Consider the following 24777-nt stretch of genomic DNA (forward strand, 5'->3'; position numbering starts at 1 on the left):
ACTTTCTGAAATCTTTTTATATTTTAAATCTGAACCATTTTTCAAGGCAAAAAATATCCATTTATTCAGTCCTCACCTTTTGAAGTGATATCTTTCATTTGTCTCAAGTAACTCTGTTCCAGTTTCAACAGAGGTTACCTAGATCTCTTATCTCTAGGTCAGGTACCCCAGTCAGTACAGAATCAAAAAACTTGAATCTTTTCAAAAATGGAAAAGTGCAATTAAAATCCAAATTCTTTAAAAAGAATCAGAAACTAAATAATTTCAGATTATTTTCAATTTCCTTAAATTGGGGCCCATTTGTATCCAAAATGGCATTTAATATCCAGAAGATCACATAAACTGTATTACATGGATAAATTCTTCAACCATACTATATCTAGGCTTTAAAATAGTCTCACTTCCCCAGTTCAGATGTTAGTTACCTCTTCATCATCTTCCTCATCTTCAACATCCAGAATTCCTGAATCCTGTTCAGACTTTGGGCTGGTGCTTTCTATCTCTGCATCAAAGATTGTATATGCATCTTTCTTAGATTTTCTCTTGCTACCTATTCTGGGTTGTTGCAAGACGATGTTATCCATGTTTCTTTGTTGTTGGGCCTAGGACAGAGGGAGGGAGGGAGGGGGAGGGAGGGGGAGGGAGGGAGGGAGGGAGGGAGGGAGGGAGGGAGGAAGGAAGGAAGGGGAGGATACAAAATTAAGTTTTCAATGAACTTCTAATTTTGAACAAATCAGTGTCTTAAAGAAAATACTACAACAAAATACCTTAATACATAAACTTTTAATCCCAGAAATAAAATCAAACATACTACTGTAATACATTTTTAACTCTGAAGTTATCCTATCTTAACTCATTTTCCAAGTTAACACAGAAAAAAGATAATCAGTCAATATCACCACAAGATTTTTCAAATATATCCAGTAAATCATCACAAAATAAAATCTAACCATTTTCACCTAACTAGCCAAGAAAACAACAAAAATGCACCTTTAACAAGAAAATGCCACAGTGAAACTATGATCGATAGGGGAGAAGGGATAGGAGATTGAAATTAATTTTGATACATTTAAGCTTAAGCTTAGGGGACTCTAACAGTTCTGTAAGAGACCAGTAAAATGTAATCAGGACAATGAATTATCTTAAAAGAATGATTTAAACTAAATAATTTAACTGAATTCCAACAGATCTATAAAAAACAAGGTCTTAAAAGGTTTCTTCTTCAAAAATGTTACAGAAAAAGAAGTATAATCCCTTCAGCCTAACAAAATAGACAGAAATGATGGTATGATTTCAATAGATACAAAGAGGTAGAAAGTGTAACTATTCAGAGCTAACAATAGAAGCATTAAACCACATGGTAATAGAGCTGGACGTGACCCTAGTCACCACTCAGGAAACAAAACTAGAAGACAAAAGATTGTTTGAAGTCACAAGGCTAGTGATCTCAAAGTGTGATCTCTTAAATTTCGAATCAGTGATCTTTCCATTAAACCAACAGTCCCTCAAAGCATGCCCTCTTGAGCATATGGCCCCTCAGAATATATATTCCTTAATTAATATATGATATTTCTTCTCAGTGACAAGTAGAAACTCATTCCAGAGAAAAATCAGAGTCTCCAAATCTTCTGAATTAGATTAGGGAATTCAAGGTAAATATTAACTATGAGAAGATAATCCAGGCACCGGTCAAAAATGACAATTATAATAGGACAGAGAAAAACCTGAACCATGTGAGCTAGATTCTACCAAGAAAATGAGAAGAGTCTACATTCCAGAGATGTGAATCAATGAACAAACTCATTTCTCTGCATATGACCCATTGATATATTTTAGGTTGGCTTACATAAAACACATAGTTTTAGTAACAAACTGAGATAGACAAGGTACCCAAAAATATTTAATTTAGGTTTGTACATAGGCATACACATACTCCAAGCATTTGAGACACCAAATTAAATAGAATATTCTTTCTATTCCTCCCCCAAATAAGATGTTCTTTTCCCCTTACTTCCAATGCAAACCATGTAAAAAGGGAGGCACAAGGAAAGGGAAAACTTCCTAAAGCAAGCTTTCATATTTAAAAAATACAAGCCCTCAACTAGAGAGTAATCATTTGCTTCCTTAACTCTATCTTCTTTCAGTACAGCAACAGCAAAGCCTTTCATAAATAGGTCTTATTTTATTGAATCCCAAGTTAATTATTTTTCTTTCATAATCAGTAAAATACTGCCAGTATATCTAAAGCAATCAAGAGGAGCCACACATAAGTACTGTCATTTAAACTTGAAAGGATACAAATCCAAAAATATCCTATTGAAGTAATTTTAGATTTTCTATGACTTGTTCTTTTTAGTTGGCATCTAGTTTTCCTATCAATTTGGAGGAGTGCAAAGTAGTTTGAGCCAAATCAGCAAACAGAGATAGTGAACCCTATGCTAGAAATCAAAATGCATCAAGTTGTATTCTGAAGCTCTGTCAGAACCTGGGGTTTCTGTCAGAATTATCAGGGCTTCCCCAGTCTGTAAAGGAGCAGTCAGGGAAGATCTGCCAAGCCGGAATTGGCCGAGTTGGAAAACACCAAATTTCAGGTAGAACAATGAAATAAATACTCAAATATTAACATTATAGATGCAAATGAAAATTACCATCTATTCAAAATGTATGTTATGGGACTGGCAGGAAGTAGTAAAGACTAAATATAGATATAAACATATAAATACATATAATATATACAAATGAAAATGACATTAAAATCCATGAAAAAAAATCCAATAAAAGTCCTTCAGAGCTCTTTTCTAATATGCTAAAGCCATTTCACTAGGACTACTTACTCTCTCTCCAAAGACAACCCTTATAATAATGTGCCAAGGAAGCAGCCAACTGATTTTCTGCTGGGCTGGAGTAGGGGAGTGGGGTACAAAACACATAAGGAGTAACAGGTAGATCTTATAAGGCATTTAGTTGTTTTCATTTTCTTAGCTGTTCTTCTCTTTGTGAACAATTTTTACACATTTAACCACCTCATGCTCAATATTCCCTCATATATATTCTTACCTGATTTACTACTATACAGAAATTGAGCAAGGTTACCCCTTAAGCCTCTTCTTTCTTGCTACTCTTTCCACTCTCCCGAGATCCAGTAGCACAACTCCAGTTTCCTACAACTGCTGTGTATTCTACTATCATCTCACTTCCAACATACCTAAAATGGAACTCCTCACCTTCGCATTACAATCCCACCTACTGCAGCCAGGCTTTTCTTAAACCACACTGTTCATCATACCAATTAGGCATGGGGGAAATTGGGGAAAATTTTTAAACAATTTTAAGTCTAAACTTCATAATCTATCACTTAAATTCATCCCATCCTTAATGTAAGCTGAACCTAATTTTCCAATGTACTTATCTAGTACTCTCCAACACGATTCTTCCACTTCAATCAGACTCTACCTCATAATGTTCTTGATATATTTCCACTTCTGTATCTTTACTTATGCCTGCCATTTCTCTACCTGATGATCTCTCCCTGCCTCCCTCCCTCCACATTTTCCTCCAAAACCCAACTAAAATTATTCTTCCTTTGAAAAGCCTTCTCTCACTGCCATACTCATGGGCACTTTCTCTTTGTATTCCAGCTTTCAGTCAAACATATATTGAATGCCTACTTAGTATCAGACATTGTGATACATACAGGGTATACAAAGAAATAAGATGGAGTCACTGACTCATGAACCTCACGTCATATTATCATGGGAAGCAGATAGGCAAACAAATAGCTGAAATTCAATGCAATGAGTATAATAATCAAAATAAATACAGAAGACAATAATTGAGCAAAGAAGAAAGTAATCAGAACTGATTGGAGGACAGAATGGGAGAAAATATTTGCAAACTATACATCTGACAAGGGATTAATATCCAGAATATACAAGGAACTCAAATTACTTAAGAGTAAAAAAAACCCAATAATCCAATTAAAAAATGGGCAAAGGAGCTGAATAGACATTTCTCAAAAGACATACAAATGGCCAACAGGTACACGAAAAATGCTCAACATCACTAATCATCGGGGAAATACAAATCAAAACCATACTGAGATACCATCTCACCCCAGTTAGACTAGCTATTATCGAAAAAACAGAGTATAACAAATGCTGGCAAGGATGCAGAGAAAGGGGAGCCCTCGTACACTGCTGGTGGGACTATAAATTAGTACAGCCATTATGGAAAACAGTATGGCATTTTCTCAAACAACTACAGGTAGAACTACCATATGATCCAGCAATCTCACTTCTGGGTATATGCCAGAGAAATGGAAAGCATCATGTTAAAGGGATACCTGCACTCCCATGCTTATCACAGCTCTATTTACAATAGCCAAGATATGGAACCATCATAAATGTCCATCAACGGATGACTGGATAAGAAAATGTGCTATATCTACACAATGGAATATTACTCAGCCACATAAAGAGTGAAGTTTTGCGATTCACAGCAGCATGGATGAGCTTGGAGAAAATTAAGTGAAATCAGTCAGGCACAAAAAGAGAAATACCACGTCCTTATTTGTGAATTGGAGCTAAAAATAAATAAGTGAATAAGAAAGAAAGAAAGAGAGAGCAAGAGATGAGAGAGAGAGGAAGAAAGGAAAGGAGGAAGGGAGGGAGTGAAGAAGAGAGAAAGAAGAGTCACAATAATACGTTGAACTTTCAAAAGGAGATGGGAAAGGGGGAGGCGGAGGGGGTTAGCAAGAAATTGGTTAATGGACACAAAGCATGATTGCGTTTTCTAATGATGAATATGCTAATTGTCATGATTTGATCATCACACGTTGTACACAGGTATTGATATTTAACCCTTTACCCCACAAATATGTATAATTGATTACATTTCAATAAAAAAAAGAAAAAGAAGAAAAAAAAACTGTTTGGAAGGGTTTCAGGAAAGGCTTCACAGAGGAACAGGTTCAAAATGTTGTTCTTAAAAGATAAATATGATCTACCCAAACAAAGATAGGTGAAAAGGGTAACCATTCCTAAAGAAGGAAATAGCAAAAGAAAGGACCACGTGCGAAAAAACATTTTCCACCCAGGGAATGATAATTTTGCATAATTAGAGCATAGTTTATGAAAGATATTAACAAGAGATAAAGTCAAAGATGCCATATAAAGCAGTTTCAGTGTTAGCTAGTAGGCAATGGAGAAACAATAAAAAGGGAATAACAGTATCAGTTTTACAATTCAGACAAATCCTCTAGGAGCAGAGGAGAGGTCAACTGGAAGGAGAAAAACCAATATGAATCACTATAACAATCCAAATAACAATTATGAGAACTTGACTTAAGGTAGCAGTAGATATATAAGATGTAGAAGTACAGAATTTACTGATTTGAATGTAGTACATGGAAGATAAAAAGGAAATAAGAATAACTCCAAGTATTGTTGCCTTGGTAACTAGATAGCGAGGCCACTCCAAGCAACAGGATCCATAAAGTAATAAGCTGAATGCAGGATGGAGAAGATGAGTTCAGTAAGCCTGTGAAAATGACAATAAAGCACCTTAGTATGCAACTCTTCTCTTTAATGATAAAAAACGCACTTTGTACCATTCTTAGAATCCCTCAAGTCCAGACAGAGTGACATACACATAGTAAATTTAATAAATGTTTACAATATAAATGCAATAAATAACAAAAGGAATACATGTAAGAATGAGATTTGGCCCAATAAAAGAAAGGGATATCTGTAAAAGACGTGACTTGGGTTCTCTCCTACCTATTAGAAGGAAGGGGGGAGAATCCATAATCTTTACCTAATCTGGACCATTAACCTAAAAAGTCACTATTAACACTTATTACTGCCAAAGAGTGTCATGCCAAAGAGAGGAATCCTATATATAATATTAAATAAAGATTTATTGTAGAATACAATTTCCAAAGGTACCTAGCAATAAGTTAAAATCATGTAAATCAAAAGCCAAAGGTTCCTGTCTTTATCAACCCAATACTGACCTCTAGCGCATTAAAGGAGTACATACAAATGACCTTTATAATCAGAAACTAATTGAAAAGTTTAGGCATATAGATTGGAGGCCTAATATAATTACATAGGCTTCAATAACAAGATGCTATAAAAGGGGGGGGGAAATTCTTGGAGTAAGAGGTCTTTAAAGCTAAGCTCTGCAATTCATTAATTCTATATCCTTGGGCAGGCTACTTTACTTCTCTGTGCAACATTCCTATAAAAAAAATAAGATTAATCAAATCTACCTCAGAGCCGCCACAAGAATTAAATAAGACAATACATGTGAAATATCTTGAATTAGAACAAAAAAACATAAAAAATGTAAGTTCTACATGTCTTCCCTCTGAAAATGAAATAGAAATCTTGTTTTACTAACTAGTATAGAAGCATCTGAGACTTAGTAATATTTACATACATAATCATTACTGGCATCTAATATTACAATACATTTTCATTCAAATTTTGCATTTGTATATATTTCAGATATTACGTATGTTTTAGTCCGTTTTGTGTTGCTATAACAGAAATACCTGAGAATGGGTAATTTATAAAGGAAAGAGGTTTATCTGGCTTACAATTCTGGGACAGCTGCATCTGGCACGGGCCTCAGGCTACTTCTACTCATGGCGGAAAGCAGCAGGCAGACAAGCAGATCACATGGTGAGAGAGGAAGCAGGAGAGAGGAAGAGAGAGAGGGAGAGGAGAAAGAGAGAGAGAGCACACTCCAGGGTCCTTTAAACAATCAGGTCTCGGTGGGAACTAATAGAGCAAGAACACACTCACTACCCCTCCTCCCCCAGGGAGAGCAGTAATCCATTCATGAGGGATCCGCCCCCATGACTCAATCAGTTTCCAACACTGCCACATTGGAGATCAAATTTCCACATGAGTTCTGGAGGGGACAACACATCCATCGATGTATCTCTGTACTGTATACCTCTAGTCCTCCACTCAAATCCTCTCAGCCTCACCTCTTATTCCAGCTACATCAGCAACCAGTCCTGAACAGGTTTAGAAACATCACATAATGAAACCTGATACCAGCTCAGGTATTTATAGCACACCTCTTGCTTCCTGCCCTGGGGCTTTCTAACACCAGAATGTGGAATTCCACAGAAGCACATAGCACTCATGAAGTTCAAACCAAAGCAAACCTTGAAAATAAGCTGATATGAGATGGGGAGGAGAGAGGGCAGATAAGGAGAGGTTGGTTGATAGACACAAAATTACAGCTAGATAGGAAAATTAAGTTCTAGTGGTGTACAGCAGTGCTAGGCATCTATAATTAACAATAATTTATTGTATGTTCTCAAATGGCTAGATGAGAGGAAATTAAATGTTCTCATCACAAAGAAATGATAAGGTCTTATTATGATAAATATGTTAATTACCCTAATTTGATCATCACACATTGTACACATGTATTGAAATATAACTCTGTACCCCATAATATGTACAAGCAATGTTTCAATTAAAAAAATAAATTCCTTTTTTTTCAAAAGCTGATAGATAAATGCTTCCCTGCTTTGTTCCTCCCATAATTGGTTCCAAAAGGCTACTCAGAAAATCCCATGGATTAAGCACCAGACAGCCCTAGCACTGTACCATTGTATTGACTCTCTCACCTTCTCTTTTCACTACTCCTAAGCCTTACTCCTGTTCCATAAAATCATAAAACCACTCAATATCAACCCCCAGTTTCCATCAGAGAAACCAAGGCCAAAATAACATTCCATAACAATACAGTCAAGTAAAATTATGGCCCCCCTGTTTTGTGTCTGAAGCCCAAAGGATAACCTAAAAATAAATGGCAAAATCAAGATATCAAGTTTCACCAATCAAAAGAACTGCAAAGGAGCTGCAGTTTCAAACCAGGATGTCTTTCACACTCCAGAAAGTAGATTTCTTTGGCAACTAAGCCCAATATCAGATTCAAACAAACAAACAAAACGAAAAACAAAACAAAACAAGAATAGTGATTTCCAACGAAGGAAAAAGAACATTTCAGGATGATCTCAAAAAAGTTATCCTATTGTTCACAGGGGTGTGTTTGTGTGTGCATATATATGTATGTTTTGTGTAATATATTAAAAGAGAAATAAACAAATAGATAAATAAACAGTTTTCAAGCACCTTTAGCAGGCCCCAAAGGATTTCCATCAATAGGACAAGAAATCTAGGATTATGATACTTTGGGCCTTTTTTTCTTTAAATAGAGGGAGGTGGTCACTATATCACCTTTAAAATTATAATCAATGAGCATCAAAGAAAACAATCAACAGAGTGAAAAGGCAACCTAGAGAGTGAGAGACAATATTTGAAATCATATATCTGATAATGGATTAATATCCACAATATATAAAGAATCTCTATAACTCAACAACAACAAATAATAATAATGCCATTTTTTAAATGGGCAAAGGACTTGAATAGACATTTCTCCAAAGAATACACACAAATGGCCAACAGGCGTATGTATGAAAAGGTGTTCAACATCATCAATCATTAGAAAAATATAAATCAAAACCACAATAAGATATCATCTCATACCCATTAGGATGGATTCTATCAAAAACATAGAAAATGACAAGTGTTGACAAAGATGTGAAGAAATTGGAACACTTGTGCTCTATTGGTGGAAACAAAATGTTTTCCACTATGAAAAACAGCACCGAGGCTCCTCAAAAATTTAAGAAAAGAATTAAATGTTATCCAGCAGTCTCATTTCTGGGTATATATCCAAAAGAATTCAAAGTGGGGACTCAAAGAGATATTTGCACAAATATGTTCTTTGTAGCATTATTTACAATAGGCAAGAAGTGAAAGCAACCCAAATATCAATCAAATGATAAATGGATAAAGAAAATATATATACATAAACGGTATCATGCAGCCTTAAAAAATAGGGAAATGCTGCCACATGCTACAAGATGTATGAACCCTGATGATAAGCCAATCACAAAAAGACAAAAACTGCATTGATACCAATTACATGAAGTAACTAAAGTAGTCAAATAATAGAAACAGAAAGTAGAATGGTGGTTGCTAGGGGATGGAGAGGGGGAAAATGGAAAGTTGGTGTTCAATGGATACAGAGTTTCAGTTTTGCAAGATGAAAAAGTTCTACAGATCAATTGCACAACAGTGTGAATATACTTAACACTACTGATCTGTACAATTTAAACCTGATAAGATGAAAAAAATCAGTAATTAAAAAAATTTTAATTATAAATAAGATCCTTAGCATGCTAAAAGTATCTAGCTCATATTTAAACCTATATTTCATTGAGAGGAAAAAAGTCTTTGTATTGACAAATTTCACTGCAATAAGTTGGACCACATGTAGGACATTACAATTTGTGAGACAATAGTAAAATTTTTATAGAATTCTCTTGTGAATTAGGGTACTTCCCAGTTCTTTTTAAATATTACCTTTTTCCTTTACACATATACACATACACAGGCATACACTCACACAAGAATATATTAATTGCAGTTAACTGGAAAATAAATTACAAAACAGAAAGATGAAATTTCTCTTTTTGCTTGTCTATACTTTCTATTTCTCTGCAATTAGCATTTGTATTATTATACCAAAAAAGAAAAATAATTTTAAAACATAATAAAAAATTGCAAAAAAATAAACTTTTTATTTATTTATTTTTTTTTAAATGATCTTTTTTCTCAGAAATATTTCACAAATATATTTCTATGCAAGTAAGTAAGTTTACAACAATATTAATATTATATTGCATTTCAAAAAATAGATAATGTTTATTTAAACATAGCCTAGTACTGGACATTTACATTGTTCCAATATTTTGTGATTTAATAATGATACAAAAAATATTCCCAGAGTAAAAATATATTTTATTAGGGGCACTCTTAGATGTGGAAAACCTATATAAAAGAATAAAAGATCACTAAATAAGTAGGTAAACAAATATTGACAAACTACCCTCCAGAAAAGCTATGCCATTTCACAGTACAACCTAAAAGTATATAGATGGTTATTTCCCATTCCCTATAGCATTACTAGGTATTATTTCTCTTTACAAGTTAAATGTAAGGTTTCAGAACGTAATAGCAAAGGAAGAAGCTATAACATAAAATATTAGGTTTAGCTATGTAAAAAAACTAAAAACATCCTAAACAAGATCATGGTAATATTTATATACTTTTCTCTAGTGTATGTGTGGCTTCATTTTATCCCAATATTTTTAATCCTACAATTTACCTTGAAGTGTTAAATAAGGCAAAAAATCACACCTCCAAACAGTTGTTTTCCCCAACTCAACTTTTTCAGAAGAATTCATTTTTTCCCTATTGATTTAATTTTTTTAATTCTGTAAGCACTTTAAATGCTGCCAAATGAATATAAACTCATGTTTTAAAAAACTTAGATTTTTCCAGTTTCTGGTCTGAAATTTAAGGAGTCTTGAAGTTGCCACACTGTACTATCAAGTAAAGAGCTGAACAAAATAAAAGCCAACAATTCTTCTTCAATCTATCAGATAAGTGATAAAGGCAAACTGCTACTCCAAAAACTGGAGAGGCAGGTGGCTACAGAGAATCACAACCAGCAGAGCAAAAACCTTCATTAGAACCAGTGCCAGTGTAGGAAAACATAAACTGTAATTGATAAATTACTGGAGACTTGGTGTAGACAAGTCTCAGAGTTAAAAACTTCAGGGGGACCCAGTCATTTTGTGAGTTTTAATTCCAGAAACCCAACTTGGTTCTCACATGAGAGAAAAAAATCCCATCAGGCTTCCAGCAAGAGAAAAAGAAAACAAACTATTTTGCAATACACCAAAGCATTCTGTTCTTAACAAGGCCTGCCCTCAGGAGAAACTATTTTCCCAGGGCCCAACATGCTAGGATTTTATCAGAGCCAAATCTAACTGAGGGAAGAGAAATACCAAATAACAGTTCCATATAGCCATCATGTCCCACCTAAGTTGGGAAAAAAACTGAGAAGCAATAGTGAGGTTCACAGCCCAAGAACACAAAACAATGAGACCTAATCACAGGACTATAGAATACTTCCCCTCTCCCAACACCTTACCACTACATTACTAAAGGCCTATATATTGCAGTTCCTTTTACCCAGTACATCATGTCCATCTTTCAATAAAAAATTACACGGCATACTAAAAGGCAAAAAGCACAGTTTGAAGAAAATAAATAAGCATCAATACCAGAGGAGGATATGGCAGGAATGCTAGCATTACCAGCCCAAGAATTTTTAACATCTATGATTAATATGCTAAGGGCTTTAATTGAAAAAGCGAACAACATGCAAAAATAGACAGGTACTGTAAGCAAAGAGAAGGAAATTCTAAGAAAGAATCAAGAAGAAATGCTAGAGATAAAAAATAGTATAACAGAAATGAAGAGTCCCTTTGACAGGGTCATTAGTAGACAGAACACAGTAGAGAATAAAATCTCTGAGCTTCAGGATATGACAATAGAAATGTCTAAGACTGAAAACCAGGTAAAAAACAAAAAACAAACAAAAAAAATCCCAGAACTGAATATCCAAGAACTGTGGGACAATGACAAAAGGTATAAATATGTGTAATTGAAATACCAGAAGAAGAGGGAAAAGAGGAATGAAAAGAAGCAATAATTTGAAGCAATAATGACTAAGAATTTCCCCAAATTAATGACAGACACCAAACCACAGATCCAGGAAGCTCAGAGAACACCACACCACATAAATGTCAAAAAAAAAAAAAAACTATACATAGGCATGGCACATTCAAACTTCAGATAATCAAAAATGAAAAACTATTGAAAGAAGCCAAGGAGAAAAATGCCTTTCCAATAGAGAAGCAAAGATAAGAATTATATGTGATTTCTCCTCAGGAACCATGCAATCAAGAAAAAAGTGCAGTGAAATATTTAAAGGATTGAAAGGAAAAAACAACCAGCCAGGAATTCTGTACCCTTAGAAATTATCACTCAAAAGGGAAAGAGAAATATTTTATCAGACAAACAAAAACTGAGGAAATCTGTTGCCAGAAGAACTGCTATGCATGAAATACAAAAATTTCTTCAGAGAGAGAAGGAAAATAATATAGGTCAGAAGCTCAGATCAACATAACAAAAGAAAGTAGATGCTAGGGGTTAGGAGTGAGGGAGAGAGGAACAGGCAGAGTACAAAGTATTTTTAGGGCAGTGAAACTATTTTGTATGATGGTACAATAGTGGATACATGTAATCACAAATTTGTAAAAATCCATAGTATGTACAACACCAAAAGTGAGCCCTAATGTAAACTATGGACTTTAGGTAATATGATGTGTCAATGTAGGCTTAATTGTAACAAATGTACCACCAGGCACAAGATGTCAATAGTGACAGTGGTTGTTTTGGGGTAAGGACAGTAAGTAAATGAGAATTATGTCGCTTTATGCTTAATTTTGTTGTGAACCTAAAACTGCTCTAAATAATAAGATTTATTAATTTTAAAAAACCTAGTAATACTAGGATTATTTTAATGAAAAAGAGTAGACTCCCCCTTTTGCCTTTTCCTATCCTCAGATCTGCTCTGTAAGGTTAATATTTGTACATCCACATTTCTAAATAATGCCTTTCCTTTGCAATAAAACTTAGCTCACTTCAAAGTCCAGATGCCTTATACTACTCCTTTTTCAAGTGTCTTCCCAACATAATATGTTAAATTAAAGCAAAATAATCAATGTTACATCATTAGATCCATGTAAGCATACTATCTCATTACAGAGCCAAGTATACAGACAGTGATTACATATATTACATTTTTATATATATATCTGAAATAAAGAATTCATCATTTGATGAACTTAATAACCAAATAGAGATAACATCAGGTAAGAGTTACTGAACTTGAAGACAGGAAGACATATTCACAGAAATTATCCAATCTGCCAAAAAAGAAAAAACAATAAAATTCATGAACAGAGCCTGAGGAACACGCTGGACAATATCAAAAGTTCTAACATAAGTGGATCTGACATCCCAGAAAAAGACGAGAAATAAAACAGGGCCAAAAATTTTTCTGAGGAAATAATAAATGAAAATTTCCCAACTTTGACAAAAGACATAAAGTTACAAATTCAGGAAGCTCAGTGAATTCCAACCAGAAGAAAATCATGCCTAGGCATATCACAGTCAAACTGCTTAAAAGCAAAGATAAAGAGAAAATTTTGAAAGTCATAGGAAAAAAAACACATTGTATTACAATGGGAAAACAACCTTGCTGATTTCTCATCAGAAACTTAAAAAAGCTGGAAAACAGTAGAACATCTTTAAAGTGTTGAAAGGAAAAAAAAAAAATCATCAACTCAGAATTCTATATCCTTCAGGAATTGTTAGGGATTGAATTTTGTCCCTTAAAAAAAAATGTTAAAGACCTAAATCACGACACCTCAAAATATTACCTTATTTGGAAAGAGGATAATTGCAGATGTGGTAAAGTTAAGACAAAGTCCTACCAGAGTAGGCTGAGTCCTTAATCCAGTGTGACAGGTATCCTGATAAGAAGAGAAGACACATAGACAAAAACACAGGGAAGAGTGCCAGGTGATGACAGAGGTAGAGATTGAAGTGTTGCAGCTACAAGCCAAGGAATGCAAAGGATTGCTGGCAAATCACCAGAAGCTAGGAAGACACTAGGAAGGATTCTCCCCCATAGGTTTCAGAGGAAGCATGGCCCTACCTACATCTTGATTTTGAACTTATGGCCTTCAGAAATTTAATGTGAAATTAAGCCACCCAGTTTGTGAAACTTTGTCATGGCAGCCCTAGGAAACTGATACAGGAATAAAGGCAAAATAAAAACATTTTCAGGCAAAAGAAAAATAAGGGAATTTAAGACCAGCAAGCCTGTACTAAAAGAAATGCTAAAGGAAGTTCTTCAGGCTGACATAGACCTAAGAACAGCAAACCTATACTGTCAGAAATGTTTAAAGAAAGTTCTTTAAGTTAATGAGAAATGATATTAGATGGAAATTCAGATCCTCAGGAATGAATGAATGAAAATCATCAGAAATGTGCAAATATAAAAGAAGTTTTTATGTTTATAAGTTGGGTAAATATAAAAAAAAAGAATTGTTGCTTTTTAAATACAGTGTTCAAGGATAGCCTCTGTCATAAAGTAGCATTTGTTTTTCGGACCTTAAGAACTTATTTATTTAATGTTGGTAAGGGTTTAGGGAAAAGATACAAATACATGTACTCAATCTACCACATTTAAACCCAAGCCCTCACATAGATTTAAAACTATTGTGTTATAATATATTCTAAAATCTGAAAAGATAATGCCCACCATGTTAATCATATTTCAAAAATTTCATAATCATTTTCAAATACAACATTTTTTTAAAATGCCACCTACCTGAAGACAGGAGCACTATGGTATTTTTTTGTTTAATGCCTAGCACATTGACAGGGGCCCTAAAAATTATTCATGTATGATTCTAAGATAGACTAGCTCATGAATAAATTAAATTTCAAAATAACCTTTAACATTACTTTTGACAATAGCATTAACTCTTCTCTGTAAATTTTTTCTACAAATCACTTTGGGTTTCATATCCACTGACAATGTCAACCTTCAGGTGGTAAAGAAAATGACCCCAAAATATAGATAAAGTTGGGAGGAATAATAGTCAAGAGTAGGTAGTGGTACCCTCAGATCAGTAATACCATAGGTGCTTAGTATTTTATGTTTTAACCTATCCTTTTCGGAAAGATGAGGCCTATATAAAGAAAGCTTTCTCCAAAGACCAACTCCCCACCCCACCCCACCCACACAATAGAGCCAGAAAAAAGAAAAACCCTAGCAAGAAATACACCTCCTTAGCTAATATTTCAGCTGAACCAATAATTTCAACTATAACTATGGTATCAATAAAGATGTTAATTTAACAGCCTATTTCTAGGTTTCCATGGTAACAAAGAATAAAACTATTCAAAAAACATGACTTCTTTCTATAACTTCTTTTTCCCCTCAGAAGACAACTGCTAAAAATAGAAAAAAAGAAAATACGCTATATCCATCAATATACATATTCTGTAGTTGGGCTTAACAATTCTTACTGGTTTTAGAGCACTTTTCTCATCAAATCAACCTAAATCAGATATGAAAAGTAAACACCAAATAAATGTGTTATTAGGTAGCACAGACATAGTGTATCACCAAACAATATAATAAGCTATCTTCTACATCCTTTCCATTTCTACTACATAAAACAACCTATAGAGAAGTGTCTTCTTTTTTCTACTCCATTTATAAGATTTACAATCAAAAGCCAAGTGAGTAGGTACTCCAAAAGGACACCATGAAAAACTGTAGTGATAGAAAGTAAAAATCACTAACATCTTGAGATCTATTTTTGAATAGCATCATAATTGTCTATCCTATTGATTCACCCTTTCTGCAAAATAAAAATTTTAATAAATTAACCTTTCTTTATTCACTGTCTTCCTTCTAATAAACTAGGTGAGTCCTACATTTCACCCATATCTTTAAATTACAGAAGGCATTCTTAATAAATACCAGAGTCTGGAGCTCTCAGAAGCAGAGGAGATACTATCTTTCCACAGTGTCTCAGGAACAAGTTATTTTACCCAAGGCAAATATTGTTACTACATTGTCATCCCTTCCAAACTCTGAATATTATATATTTTTTTGAGTGGAGTTGAGGAGGGTAGGGGAACAGAGAAAGATGGGGATCAGTAGGAGGAAACATGTTATGTTAGGTAAACATAAAAGAAGAAAAATCAAGTATCACTACCAATGACCCCCAAAGGACAAATGCTTCTGATTCTAACTACATGATATTAAAGATTCCAATCTTATATAATACTACCTTTCAAAGGTACTGTTAGGTTTTCTCTCTGGAAAAACCTATCATAAGAAAAGGAATCCAATTAGGATCCAGTTTAGAACTTTCTATCAGAAGAAATTTTTTTTCCTGACAGATTTCTTCACAGGAAAGTTAAAAATTAAAAGAACTCCTATGATAAAACAACAATACGGCAACACCAAGAAGAAAAAGCACTGGAAAAAGGGTTATGAGGCCTAACTTGTAATTCTAAATGTGATTAACTAGTTGTATGACCTTGTATGATTTTAGTTTACTCACTAAACTAAAAAAAAGCCTCTTAAAATAGGCCTAGCCTTAAATTCTATACATTTGTTATTTCCATAACTGAAACAATATAAACTAAGTAAAAAAAATGTTGAATGCTTCATTCTCAGACTTCAAAAATGAAAAAATAATAAAGAGATAAAATTTTTAAAGTACCATACTCTTTCTGGTAAGATACTTGATACAAACCTAGTAATTCCTATAATAATTAATACCCATGTTATTTGAGTTGAAATATTAATTGTAGTGCAAAGTGAAAAGCAAATTTCTTTTCTTCCTTCCAGCATCTTCAACAAAATGTCACAAAGTACTCGGAGTGTCTAAAATGTTATCAAAATGCAAAACATTCAGTAGTATATACTGAATACTAAAAACACGTAAGCATTCATCCCAGAAAAAGAAAATTATTCTTTTGTTAAAAGAATAATGTTTAAATTTTAACAAGGAGCAGGATATGCAGGTCTATTCGGTAACTTCTTTGGATCCAAGTGATCCACTGCAATGTAGTACCTACCTGAAAATTGGTTTCCTCTAGCAAAATTAAGGGGAATCGGAAAACAAGTTGTTGTAAGTGTGCATACTGAACTACCTCCCCTTGTCCACTTACTCTTTTTTTTTCCTCCTAATGTCTACACCAAAAAATGATATAACAGATCTGACATAACTTACTTGACAGGGCAATGGATGGGAGGAAAAAATGATGTGCTAGTAAACCACATTTGGATTTAAACATTCTGTTTCAAATGAAAGCTTCCTTAAGAAGTTCAATGAAGAGAAGAAATTCGAAGACCACATCAAAGTGAAGGGCAATACTCCAAACTGCCTATTGAAGAGGGGAGAACGATGAAGACAATTTTTAGCAGAGGAAATACGTACCTTTAGTGTGGTTTACTGGGAAAGCTAGGGCATACTTCTCCTATCCTGTAAATTACCTTGACTAGGGGGCATGATCTGAGGATTCCAGTAAAGTTGCTGGATATAAGTCATTGGCTATGTAAGCTGCTAATGAGACCAAAGATAAGGGATTCAAATGTATATAAAACAACTTCTCAAGAAAAAATAAACTCCATGCAAAGAAAAATTGGATTACAGTCCATCTATACATTGTATAAGCTACTGGTAAAAAAGCAAATCTACAAAAAGAATATGGATAACAATGTAGTTTATAAATATAAGTTTAAAAGTTATAAAAAGGCAAAACTTAATTCATATTCGAATTTGGTCTGAAGAAAAATTATCAAGAGACCCAATCTATACAGTATAGAAATTTTAACAAGAAAATTGTAACTTACTATGCAGTACTTGATTCACATCCCCTTGAAACAGCACAAATAACAAAGAAAAACCTTGCAAAAACTAAGGATTCCAAAGCCTACCTTTGTCCACATTGAGAGTTTTTTATTTTTCTTTATTTTTTTATTTTATATTTATTTTTTTTATTTTATTTTATTTGTTTTTTTAATTTTATTTTGTCGATATACATTTTGGCTGATTATTGCTCCCCATCACCAAAACCTCCCTCCTTTCTCCCTCCCCCCCTCCTCCCCAACAATGTCCTTTCTGTTTGCTTGTCGTATCAACTTCAAGTGATTGTGGCTGTTATATCTTCTTGCCCCCCCACCCGGTTTTGTGTGTGTGTGTGTGTGTGTGAATTTATATATTAATTTTTAGCTCCCACCAATAAGTGAGAACATGTGGTATTTCTCTTTCTGTGCCTGACTTGTTTCACTTAATATGATTCTCTCGAGGTCCATCCATGTTGTTGCAAATGGCAGTATTTCATTAGTTTTTATACCTGAGTAGTATTCCATTGTGTAGATGTACCACATTTCCCGTATCCACTCATCTGATGATGGACATTTGGGCTGGTTCCAACTCTTGGCTATTGTAAAGAGTGCTGCAATGAACACTGGGGAACAGGTATACCTTCGACTTGATGATTTCCATTCCTCTGGGTATATTCCCAACAGTGGCATAGCTGGGTCGTATGGTAGATCTCTCTGCAATTGTTTGAGGAACCTCCATACCATTTTCCATAGAGGCTGCACCATTTTGCAGTCCCACCAGCAATATATAAGAGTTCCTTTTTCTCCGCAACCTCGCCAGAATTTATCGTTCAGAGTCTTTTGGATTTTAGCCATCCTAACTGGGGTTAGATGGTATCTCAGTGTGGTTTTTATTTGCATTTCCCGGATGCTGAGTGATGTTGAGCATTTTTTCATATGTCTGTTGGCCATTTGTATATCTTCCTTAGAGAAATGCCTACTTAGCTCTTTTGCCCATTTTTTAATTGGGTTGTTTGTTTTCTTCTTGTAAAGTTGTTTGAGTTCCTTATATATTCTGGATATTAATCCTTTGTCAGATGTATATTTTGCAAATATTTTCTCCCACTCTGTTGGTTGTCTTTTAACTCTGTTAATTGTTTCTTTTGCTGTGCAGAAGCTCTTTAGTTTGATATAATCCCATTTGTTTATTTTTCCTTTGGTTGCCCATGCTTTTGGAGTCGTATTCATGAAGTCTGTGTCCAGTCCTATTTCCTGAAATGTTTCTCCTATGTTTTCTTTAAGAAGTTTTATTGTTTCAGGGTGTACATTTAAATCCTTAATCCATTTTGAGTTGATTTTAGTATACGGTGAGAGGTATGGATCTAGTTTCATTCTCCTGCATATGGATATCCAGTTCTCCAAGCACCATTTGCTGAAGAGGCAGTCCCTTCCCCAGTGAACAGGTTTGGTGCCTTTGTCAAAGATCAGAGGGCAGTAAGTGTGTGGGTTGATTTCTGGATTCTCTATTCTATTCCATTGATCAGTGTGTCTGTTTTTATGCCAGTACCATACTATTTTGGTTATTATCGCTTTGTAGTATAGCTTAAAGTCAGGTAGTGTTATGCCTCCAGCTTTATTTTTTCTGCTCAGCATTGCTTTGGCTACGCGTGGTCTTTTATTGTTCCATATAAATGACTGGATACGTTTTCCATTTCTGAGAAAAATGTCTATGGATTTTTGATGAGGATTGCATTGAATTTGTATATCACTTTGGGTAGTATGGACATTTTCACTATGTTGATTCTTCCAATCCAAGAGCATGGGATATCTTTCCATCTTCTTGTATCCTCTCTAATTTCTCTCAGCAGTGGTTTGTAGTTCTCATTATAGAGATTTTTCACCTCCTTGGTTAACTCAATTCCTAAGTATTTTATTTTTTTGGTGGCTACTGTAAATGGGCAGGCGTTCTTGATTTCTCATTCTGCATGTTCACTATTGGAGAAAAGAAATGCTACTGATTTTTGTGTGTTGATTTTGTATCCTGCTACTGTGCTGAAATCATTTATCAATTCCAAGAGTTTTTCTGTAGAGGTTTTAGGCTGTTCGATATATAGGATCATGTCATCTGCAAACAGGGACAGTTTGACTTCATCTTTTCCAATCTGGATGCCCTTTATTTCCTTCTCTTCTCTGAATGCTCTGGCTAGTACTTCCAACACTATGTTGAATAGGAGTGGTGAGAGTGGGCATCCTTGTCTAGTTCCTGTTCTTAAAGGAAAAGCTTTGAGCTTTTCCCCATTCAGGATGATACTGGCAGTGGGTTTGGCATATGTGGCTTTAATAATGTTGAGATACTTTCCCTCTATACCTAACTTATACAGAGTCTTTGTCATGAATGAGTGTTGTACTTTATCAAATGCTTTTTCAGCATCTACACAGATGATCATATGGTCCTGTGTTTGACTTTATTAATATGGTGTATCACATTTATTGATTTGCGTATGTTGAACCAACCTTGCATCCCTCGGATGAATGCCACTTGATTGTGGTGAATAATTTTACGTATGTGTTGCTGTATTCTGTTTGCTAGTATTTTAGTGAGGATTTTTGCATCTATATTCATCAAGGATATCGGCCTGTAGTTTTCTTTTTTGGTTATATTCTTACCTGCTTTTGGTATCAGGATGATCTTTGCTTCATAGAATGAGCTTGGGAGATTTGCATCTGTTTCAATCTTTTGGAATAGTTTGTAAAGAATCGGTGTCAATTCCTCTTTGAATGTTTGGTAAAATTCTGCTGTGAATCCATCTGGTCCTGGGCTTTTCTTTGTTGGGAGCCTTCTGATAACAGCTTCAATCTCCTTTATTGTTATTGGTCTGTTCAAATTCTCTACGTCTTCACGGTTCAGTTTTGGGAGCTTGTATGTGTCCAGAAATTTATCCATTTCCTCCAGATTTTCAAATTTGTTGGCGTACAGTTGTTTATAGTAGTCTCGAATGATTCCTTGTATTTCAGATGAATCAGTTGTAATATTGCCTTTTTCATTTCTAATTTTTGTTATTTGAGTCTTCTCTCTTCTTTTTTTTGTTAGCCATGCTAATGGTTTGTCAATTTTATTTATCTTTTCAAAAAACCGACTTTTTGATTCATTGATCTTTTCAATGGTTTTTAGGTTTTCAATTTCATTCAGTTCTGCTCTGATCTTAATGATTTCTTTCCGTCTGCTAACTTTAGGTTTGGATTGTTCTTGTTTTTCTAGTTCTTTAAGGTGAAGTGTTAGGTTGTTCACTTGCCATCTTTCCATTCTTCTGAGGTGAGCGTTTAATGCAATAAATTTTCCCCTCAATACTGCTTTTGCAGTATCCCACAGGTTTTGGTATGATGTATCATTGTTTTCATTAGTTTCAATAAATTTTTTGATTTCCTGCTTGATTTCTTCTTGGACCCATATGTCATTAAGTAGAATGCTGTTTAATTTCCATGTGTTTGTATAGTTTCCAGAGTTTCGTTTGTTATTAATTTCTAGTTTTAATCCATTGTGGTCTCAGAAGATACATGGGATAATTCCAATTTTTTTGAATTTATTGAGACTTGATTTGTGACCTAATATGTGATCTATCCTGGAGAATGATCCATGTGCTGATGAGAAGAATGAATATTCTGAGGTTGTTGGGTGGAATGTTCTGTAGATATCTGCCAATTCCAATTGGTCTAGAGTCTTGTTTAGATCTTGTGTTTCTCTACTGATTCTTTGCCTAGATGATCTGTCTAATATTGACAGTGGGGTGTTCAGGTCCCCTGCTATTATGGTATTAGTGTCTATTTCCTTCTTTAGGTCTAATAGAGTTTGTTTTATAAATCTGGCTGCTCCAACATTGGGTGCGTACATGTTTATGATTGTTATGTCTTCTTGATGGATCAGTCCTTTTATCATTAAGTAGTGTCCCTCATTGTCTCTTTTTATAGTTTTTAGTTTAAAATCTATTTTGTCAGATATAAGAATAGCTACTCCAGCTCGTTTTTCTTTTCTGTTTGCATGGTAAATCTTTTTCCATCCTTTCACTCTTAGTCTGTGTGAATCTTTATGGGTGAGGTGGGTCTCTTGTAGGCAGCATCTAGTTGGGTCCTCCTTTTTGATCCAGTCAGCCAGTCTGTGTCTTTTGATTGGGGAATTTAAGCCTTTTACATTAAGAGTTGTTATTGAAAGGTGTTGATTTATTCCTAGCATTTTATTGGTTGTTGGGTTGTCTTAGGTGTCTTTTGTTCCTTGCTTTCTGATTTAGTGTTTGGTTTCTGTGTTTGTTGGTTCCTTAGGTTGTAGATAGCGTTTTTGTTTGCTTGTTTTCTCTTCATGAATGCCATTTTTATTTTACTAGTGGGTTTAGATTTTTCCTTGGTTTTTATGGCAGTGGTAGTTATTTTTCAGGAACCAAACCCAGTACTCCCTTGAGGATTTCTTGTAAGGGTGGTCGTGTGGTAGTGAACTCCCACAGTTTTTGTTTGTCTGAGAAATATACTATTTGCCCTTCGTTTCGGAAGGATAGCCTTGCAGGGTATAGTATTCTTGGCTGGCAATCTTTGTCTTTTAGTATTTTGAATATATCATCCCATTCCTTTCTAGCTTTTACGGTTTGTGATGAAAAGTCTGATGTTAGCCTGATTGGGGCTCCCTTATAGGTGATTTGATGCTTCTCTCTTGCAGCTTTTAAGATTCTCTCTTTGTCTCTGAGTTTTGCCAATTTGACTATGACATGTCTTGGAGAAGGCCTTTTTGGGTTGAATACGTTTGGAGATCGTTGAGCTTCCTGGATCTGAAGATCTGTGACTTTTCCTATACCTGGGAAGTTTTCTGCCACTATTTTTTTTAATATGTTTTCAATGGAATCTCCATTTTCCTCCCCTTCTGGAATACCCATGACTCGGATATTTGAGCGCTTAAGCTTGTCTGATATCTCTCTCAGATTTTCTTCAATGTCCTTGATTCTTTTTTCTTTCTTTTTGTCTGCTTGTGTTATTTGAAACAGCCCATCTTCAAGTTCAGAGGTTCTCTCTTCAACTTCGACAAGCCTGCTGGTTAAACTCTCCGTTGTGTTTTTTATTTCGCTGAATAACTTCTTCAGTTCAGCAAGTTCTGCTACATTTTTTTCCAGGACATTGATTTCTTTGTACATTTCCTCTTTCAGATCCTGTATACTCTTCCTCATTTCATCATGATGTCTAGCTGTGTTTTCTTGTATCTCATTCAATTTCCTTAGAATTATCACTCGAAATTCCTTGTCAAGGGCTTCTTGTTCTATAGGATCTAGAGTTTGAGATTTATGAACTTTTGGTGGTGTACTTTCTTGATTTTTTGTATTTCTGGTATCTTTTTTTTGATGTTTATTCATTGTGGCAGGGGGTTTCACAGTCCACCAGTTTGAGACTAATGACTAACTAGGGTGTTGCTGTGGTTGCCAATTTCGTATGGCTACCTCCGTGGCTGCTCAGTTGGCCTGTAGTGCCTTGTGTGTGTGGTTGCCTCGGGTCTTGGACTTCTCCGGGGAGCCACCTTTCTGGTCAGCTTGGACTATGCTGGGCTGGTGGATCACGTACCACAGGGTGTGTGATCGCTGTTGAGCTTTCACTTCCTGTGCAGGACTTCTCCCTGTTCCGTGTGCTCTGGCCCAGGCTGTTGGATCATCCAGTGGCGACCCCACAGGGTGTGTGGTTTCTGTCAAGTCTCCGCCTCCCTGGCCGCACGTCTCCCCACTCTGTGCGCACTGTGCTGGGCTGGGGCGTGTCTTCTGCAACCCTCGTCTATCAGCTGGGCCTTCAAGACCCTGCTCGGCACCGCCTCACCCAGGAAGTCTACCAGGTTTCTCCTAGGCACGGACGACCGGTCGCTCTGGGTGCTTTTGTAGCACTGTGTAGATCTTTCTCGGGACTTGTTCACCTTTGTATCCCCCCGGTATAAACCGAGTCTAGCGCCCACCTGCAGCCAGCTCTCCGGCAGGTTCAAGCGGACCTGGGAACTCTCCTACCACACTATTCCCAACTAGAAATTGGTTAGGCTTTTTTCCGAACTGGTGGCCACAGAGATGGTAACTGCCTCCCAGTAACAGGAAGTTTACCAGGGGCCGGAGTCCAGGGTGTGGTGGAGTGACAGTTGGCCCGCCCGTACTTCCTTGCCCTCCCGACACTGGCCGGGGACGTCTCACGCCACCAACCCGCCAGAGAACCGTGGAGGGAGTGGGAGGGGAGGTAGGCCCGCAGGCTCCGGAAAGCCCCGCGCCGGGCCAAGCAAGTGGGAAGGCTCGGTGATGGCCGAGCCGGGCGGAGCTGCTAGCACCTGGCAAAATGGAGGCAGCCCTGGGGCGGGGAGTGACCCGGTGATGCAGGCGGGAGCCGGGTGGGCGTCAGCCCCCCAAACAGGGCTGGGCCAGGGGTCACTCACAGGGTTGTGCCTGGTCGGGTGCTCACTCTCTGCCTCTTGTTTGCCGCCTTCCCCGTTCTCGGCCGCTGCCGCCTCGGGCTGTTCAGTTGTGGCGTGGCTCAGGCGCTCCCAGGAATCTTCTTTAATGCCGGCCTGAAACCTCGAATCCTGAATAGGGCAGCTGGCCGCCTTCAGCGCGGCCCCGGCCTCCGGGATCCTGTCTGCATCCACAGCAGCCCTGGTGCCGTGTTCCCTGTTTAGAGACTTGCTTTTGCAGCTAAGAAACAGTTCTTTTCCTGCTCCACACTTCAAAGCTGTTGCCGGTAAGTGAGGCAGCCTCTCCTGCCGAGGGCAAAGTGGCAGACAGCCCCCACAACCGGCCAGCAGCTGTGGTCCTCCCTTAAGAGATGGCAAGAGGAAGGTCCACAAGTTTCCCGGCTGCCTGAGCCCCAGTGGCCGCCTTTTCCACCTCAGCTACTCCGCGCCAACCGCCGCAGCTACCGCCATCTTGAAACGCCCCGAGAGTTTTTTATTAAAGATTCAACGTTCAAAAAAAGTCATTCACTTCATTTCATGGGAGAGTGCCTCGCACTATAACTGCCACAGATCAGGCATTTTAAAAATGAGTTTCTTTCTTCCTTCCATAATCTAATGTTTCCTTATTCTATCAACAACTTCCTGCTAATATAGAAGATATATTTTTCATGGACCACACCAGGCAGGTAAGAAGAGTATCAGAACAGGGAGATCATATCTCTACTACCCACTTCTTTAAGAAATGCCATAGGAAAAGAAATAGCATAAATGCACTTTAGTCAGTCTATGAAAGACCAAACAGAACAACCATGCTCTGGTTTATACAAATGAATAGAAAGGCTGATCCCAATTTCTTTAAAAAAATTGAGTTTTGTTGAACTATTATAGACAGCTAG

At 36.2% G+C, this 24777-nt stretch overlaps 1 protein-coding gene across 3 annotated transcripts in view; it reads right to left on the reverse strand.

Moving 5' to 3' along the window:
* The window catches only part of EXOC6B (exocyst complex component 6B), a 765574-nt gene that overhangs the window by 452935 nt on the left and 287862 nt on the right, over nt 1–24777 (reverse strand). For all 3 annotated transcript variants that reach the window (XM_063078345.1, XM_063078346.1, XM_063078344.1), the window contains one exon: nt 426–602. In XM_063078345.1, the coding sequence (XP_062934415.1) occupies nt 426–602 (177 nt within the window). The remainder of the gene's footprint in view (nt 1–425; nt 603–24777) is intronic.

Source organism: Cynocephalus volans, chromosome 14, assembly GCF_027409185.1.
Source record: "Cynocephalus volans isolate mCynVol1 chromosome 14, mCynVol1.pri, whole genome shotgun sequence".
Classification (NCBI taxonomy): domain Eukaryota; kingdom Metazoa; phylum Chordata; class Mammalia; order Dermoptera; family Cynocephalidae; genus Cynocephalus; species Cynocephalus volans.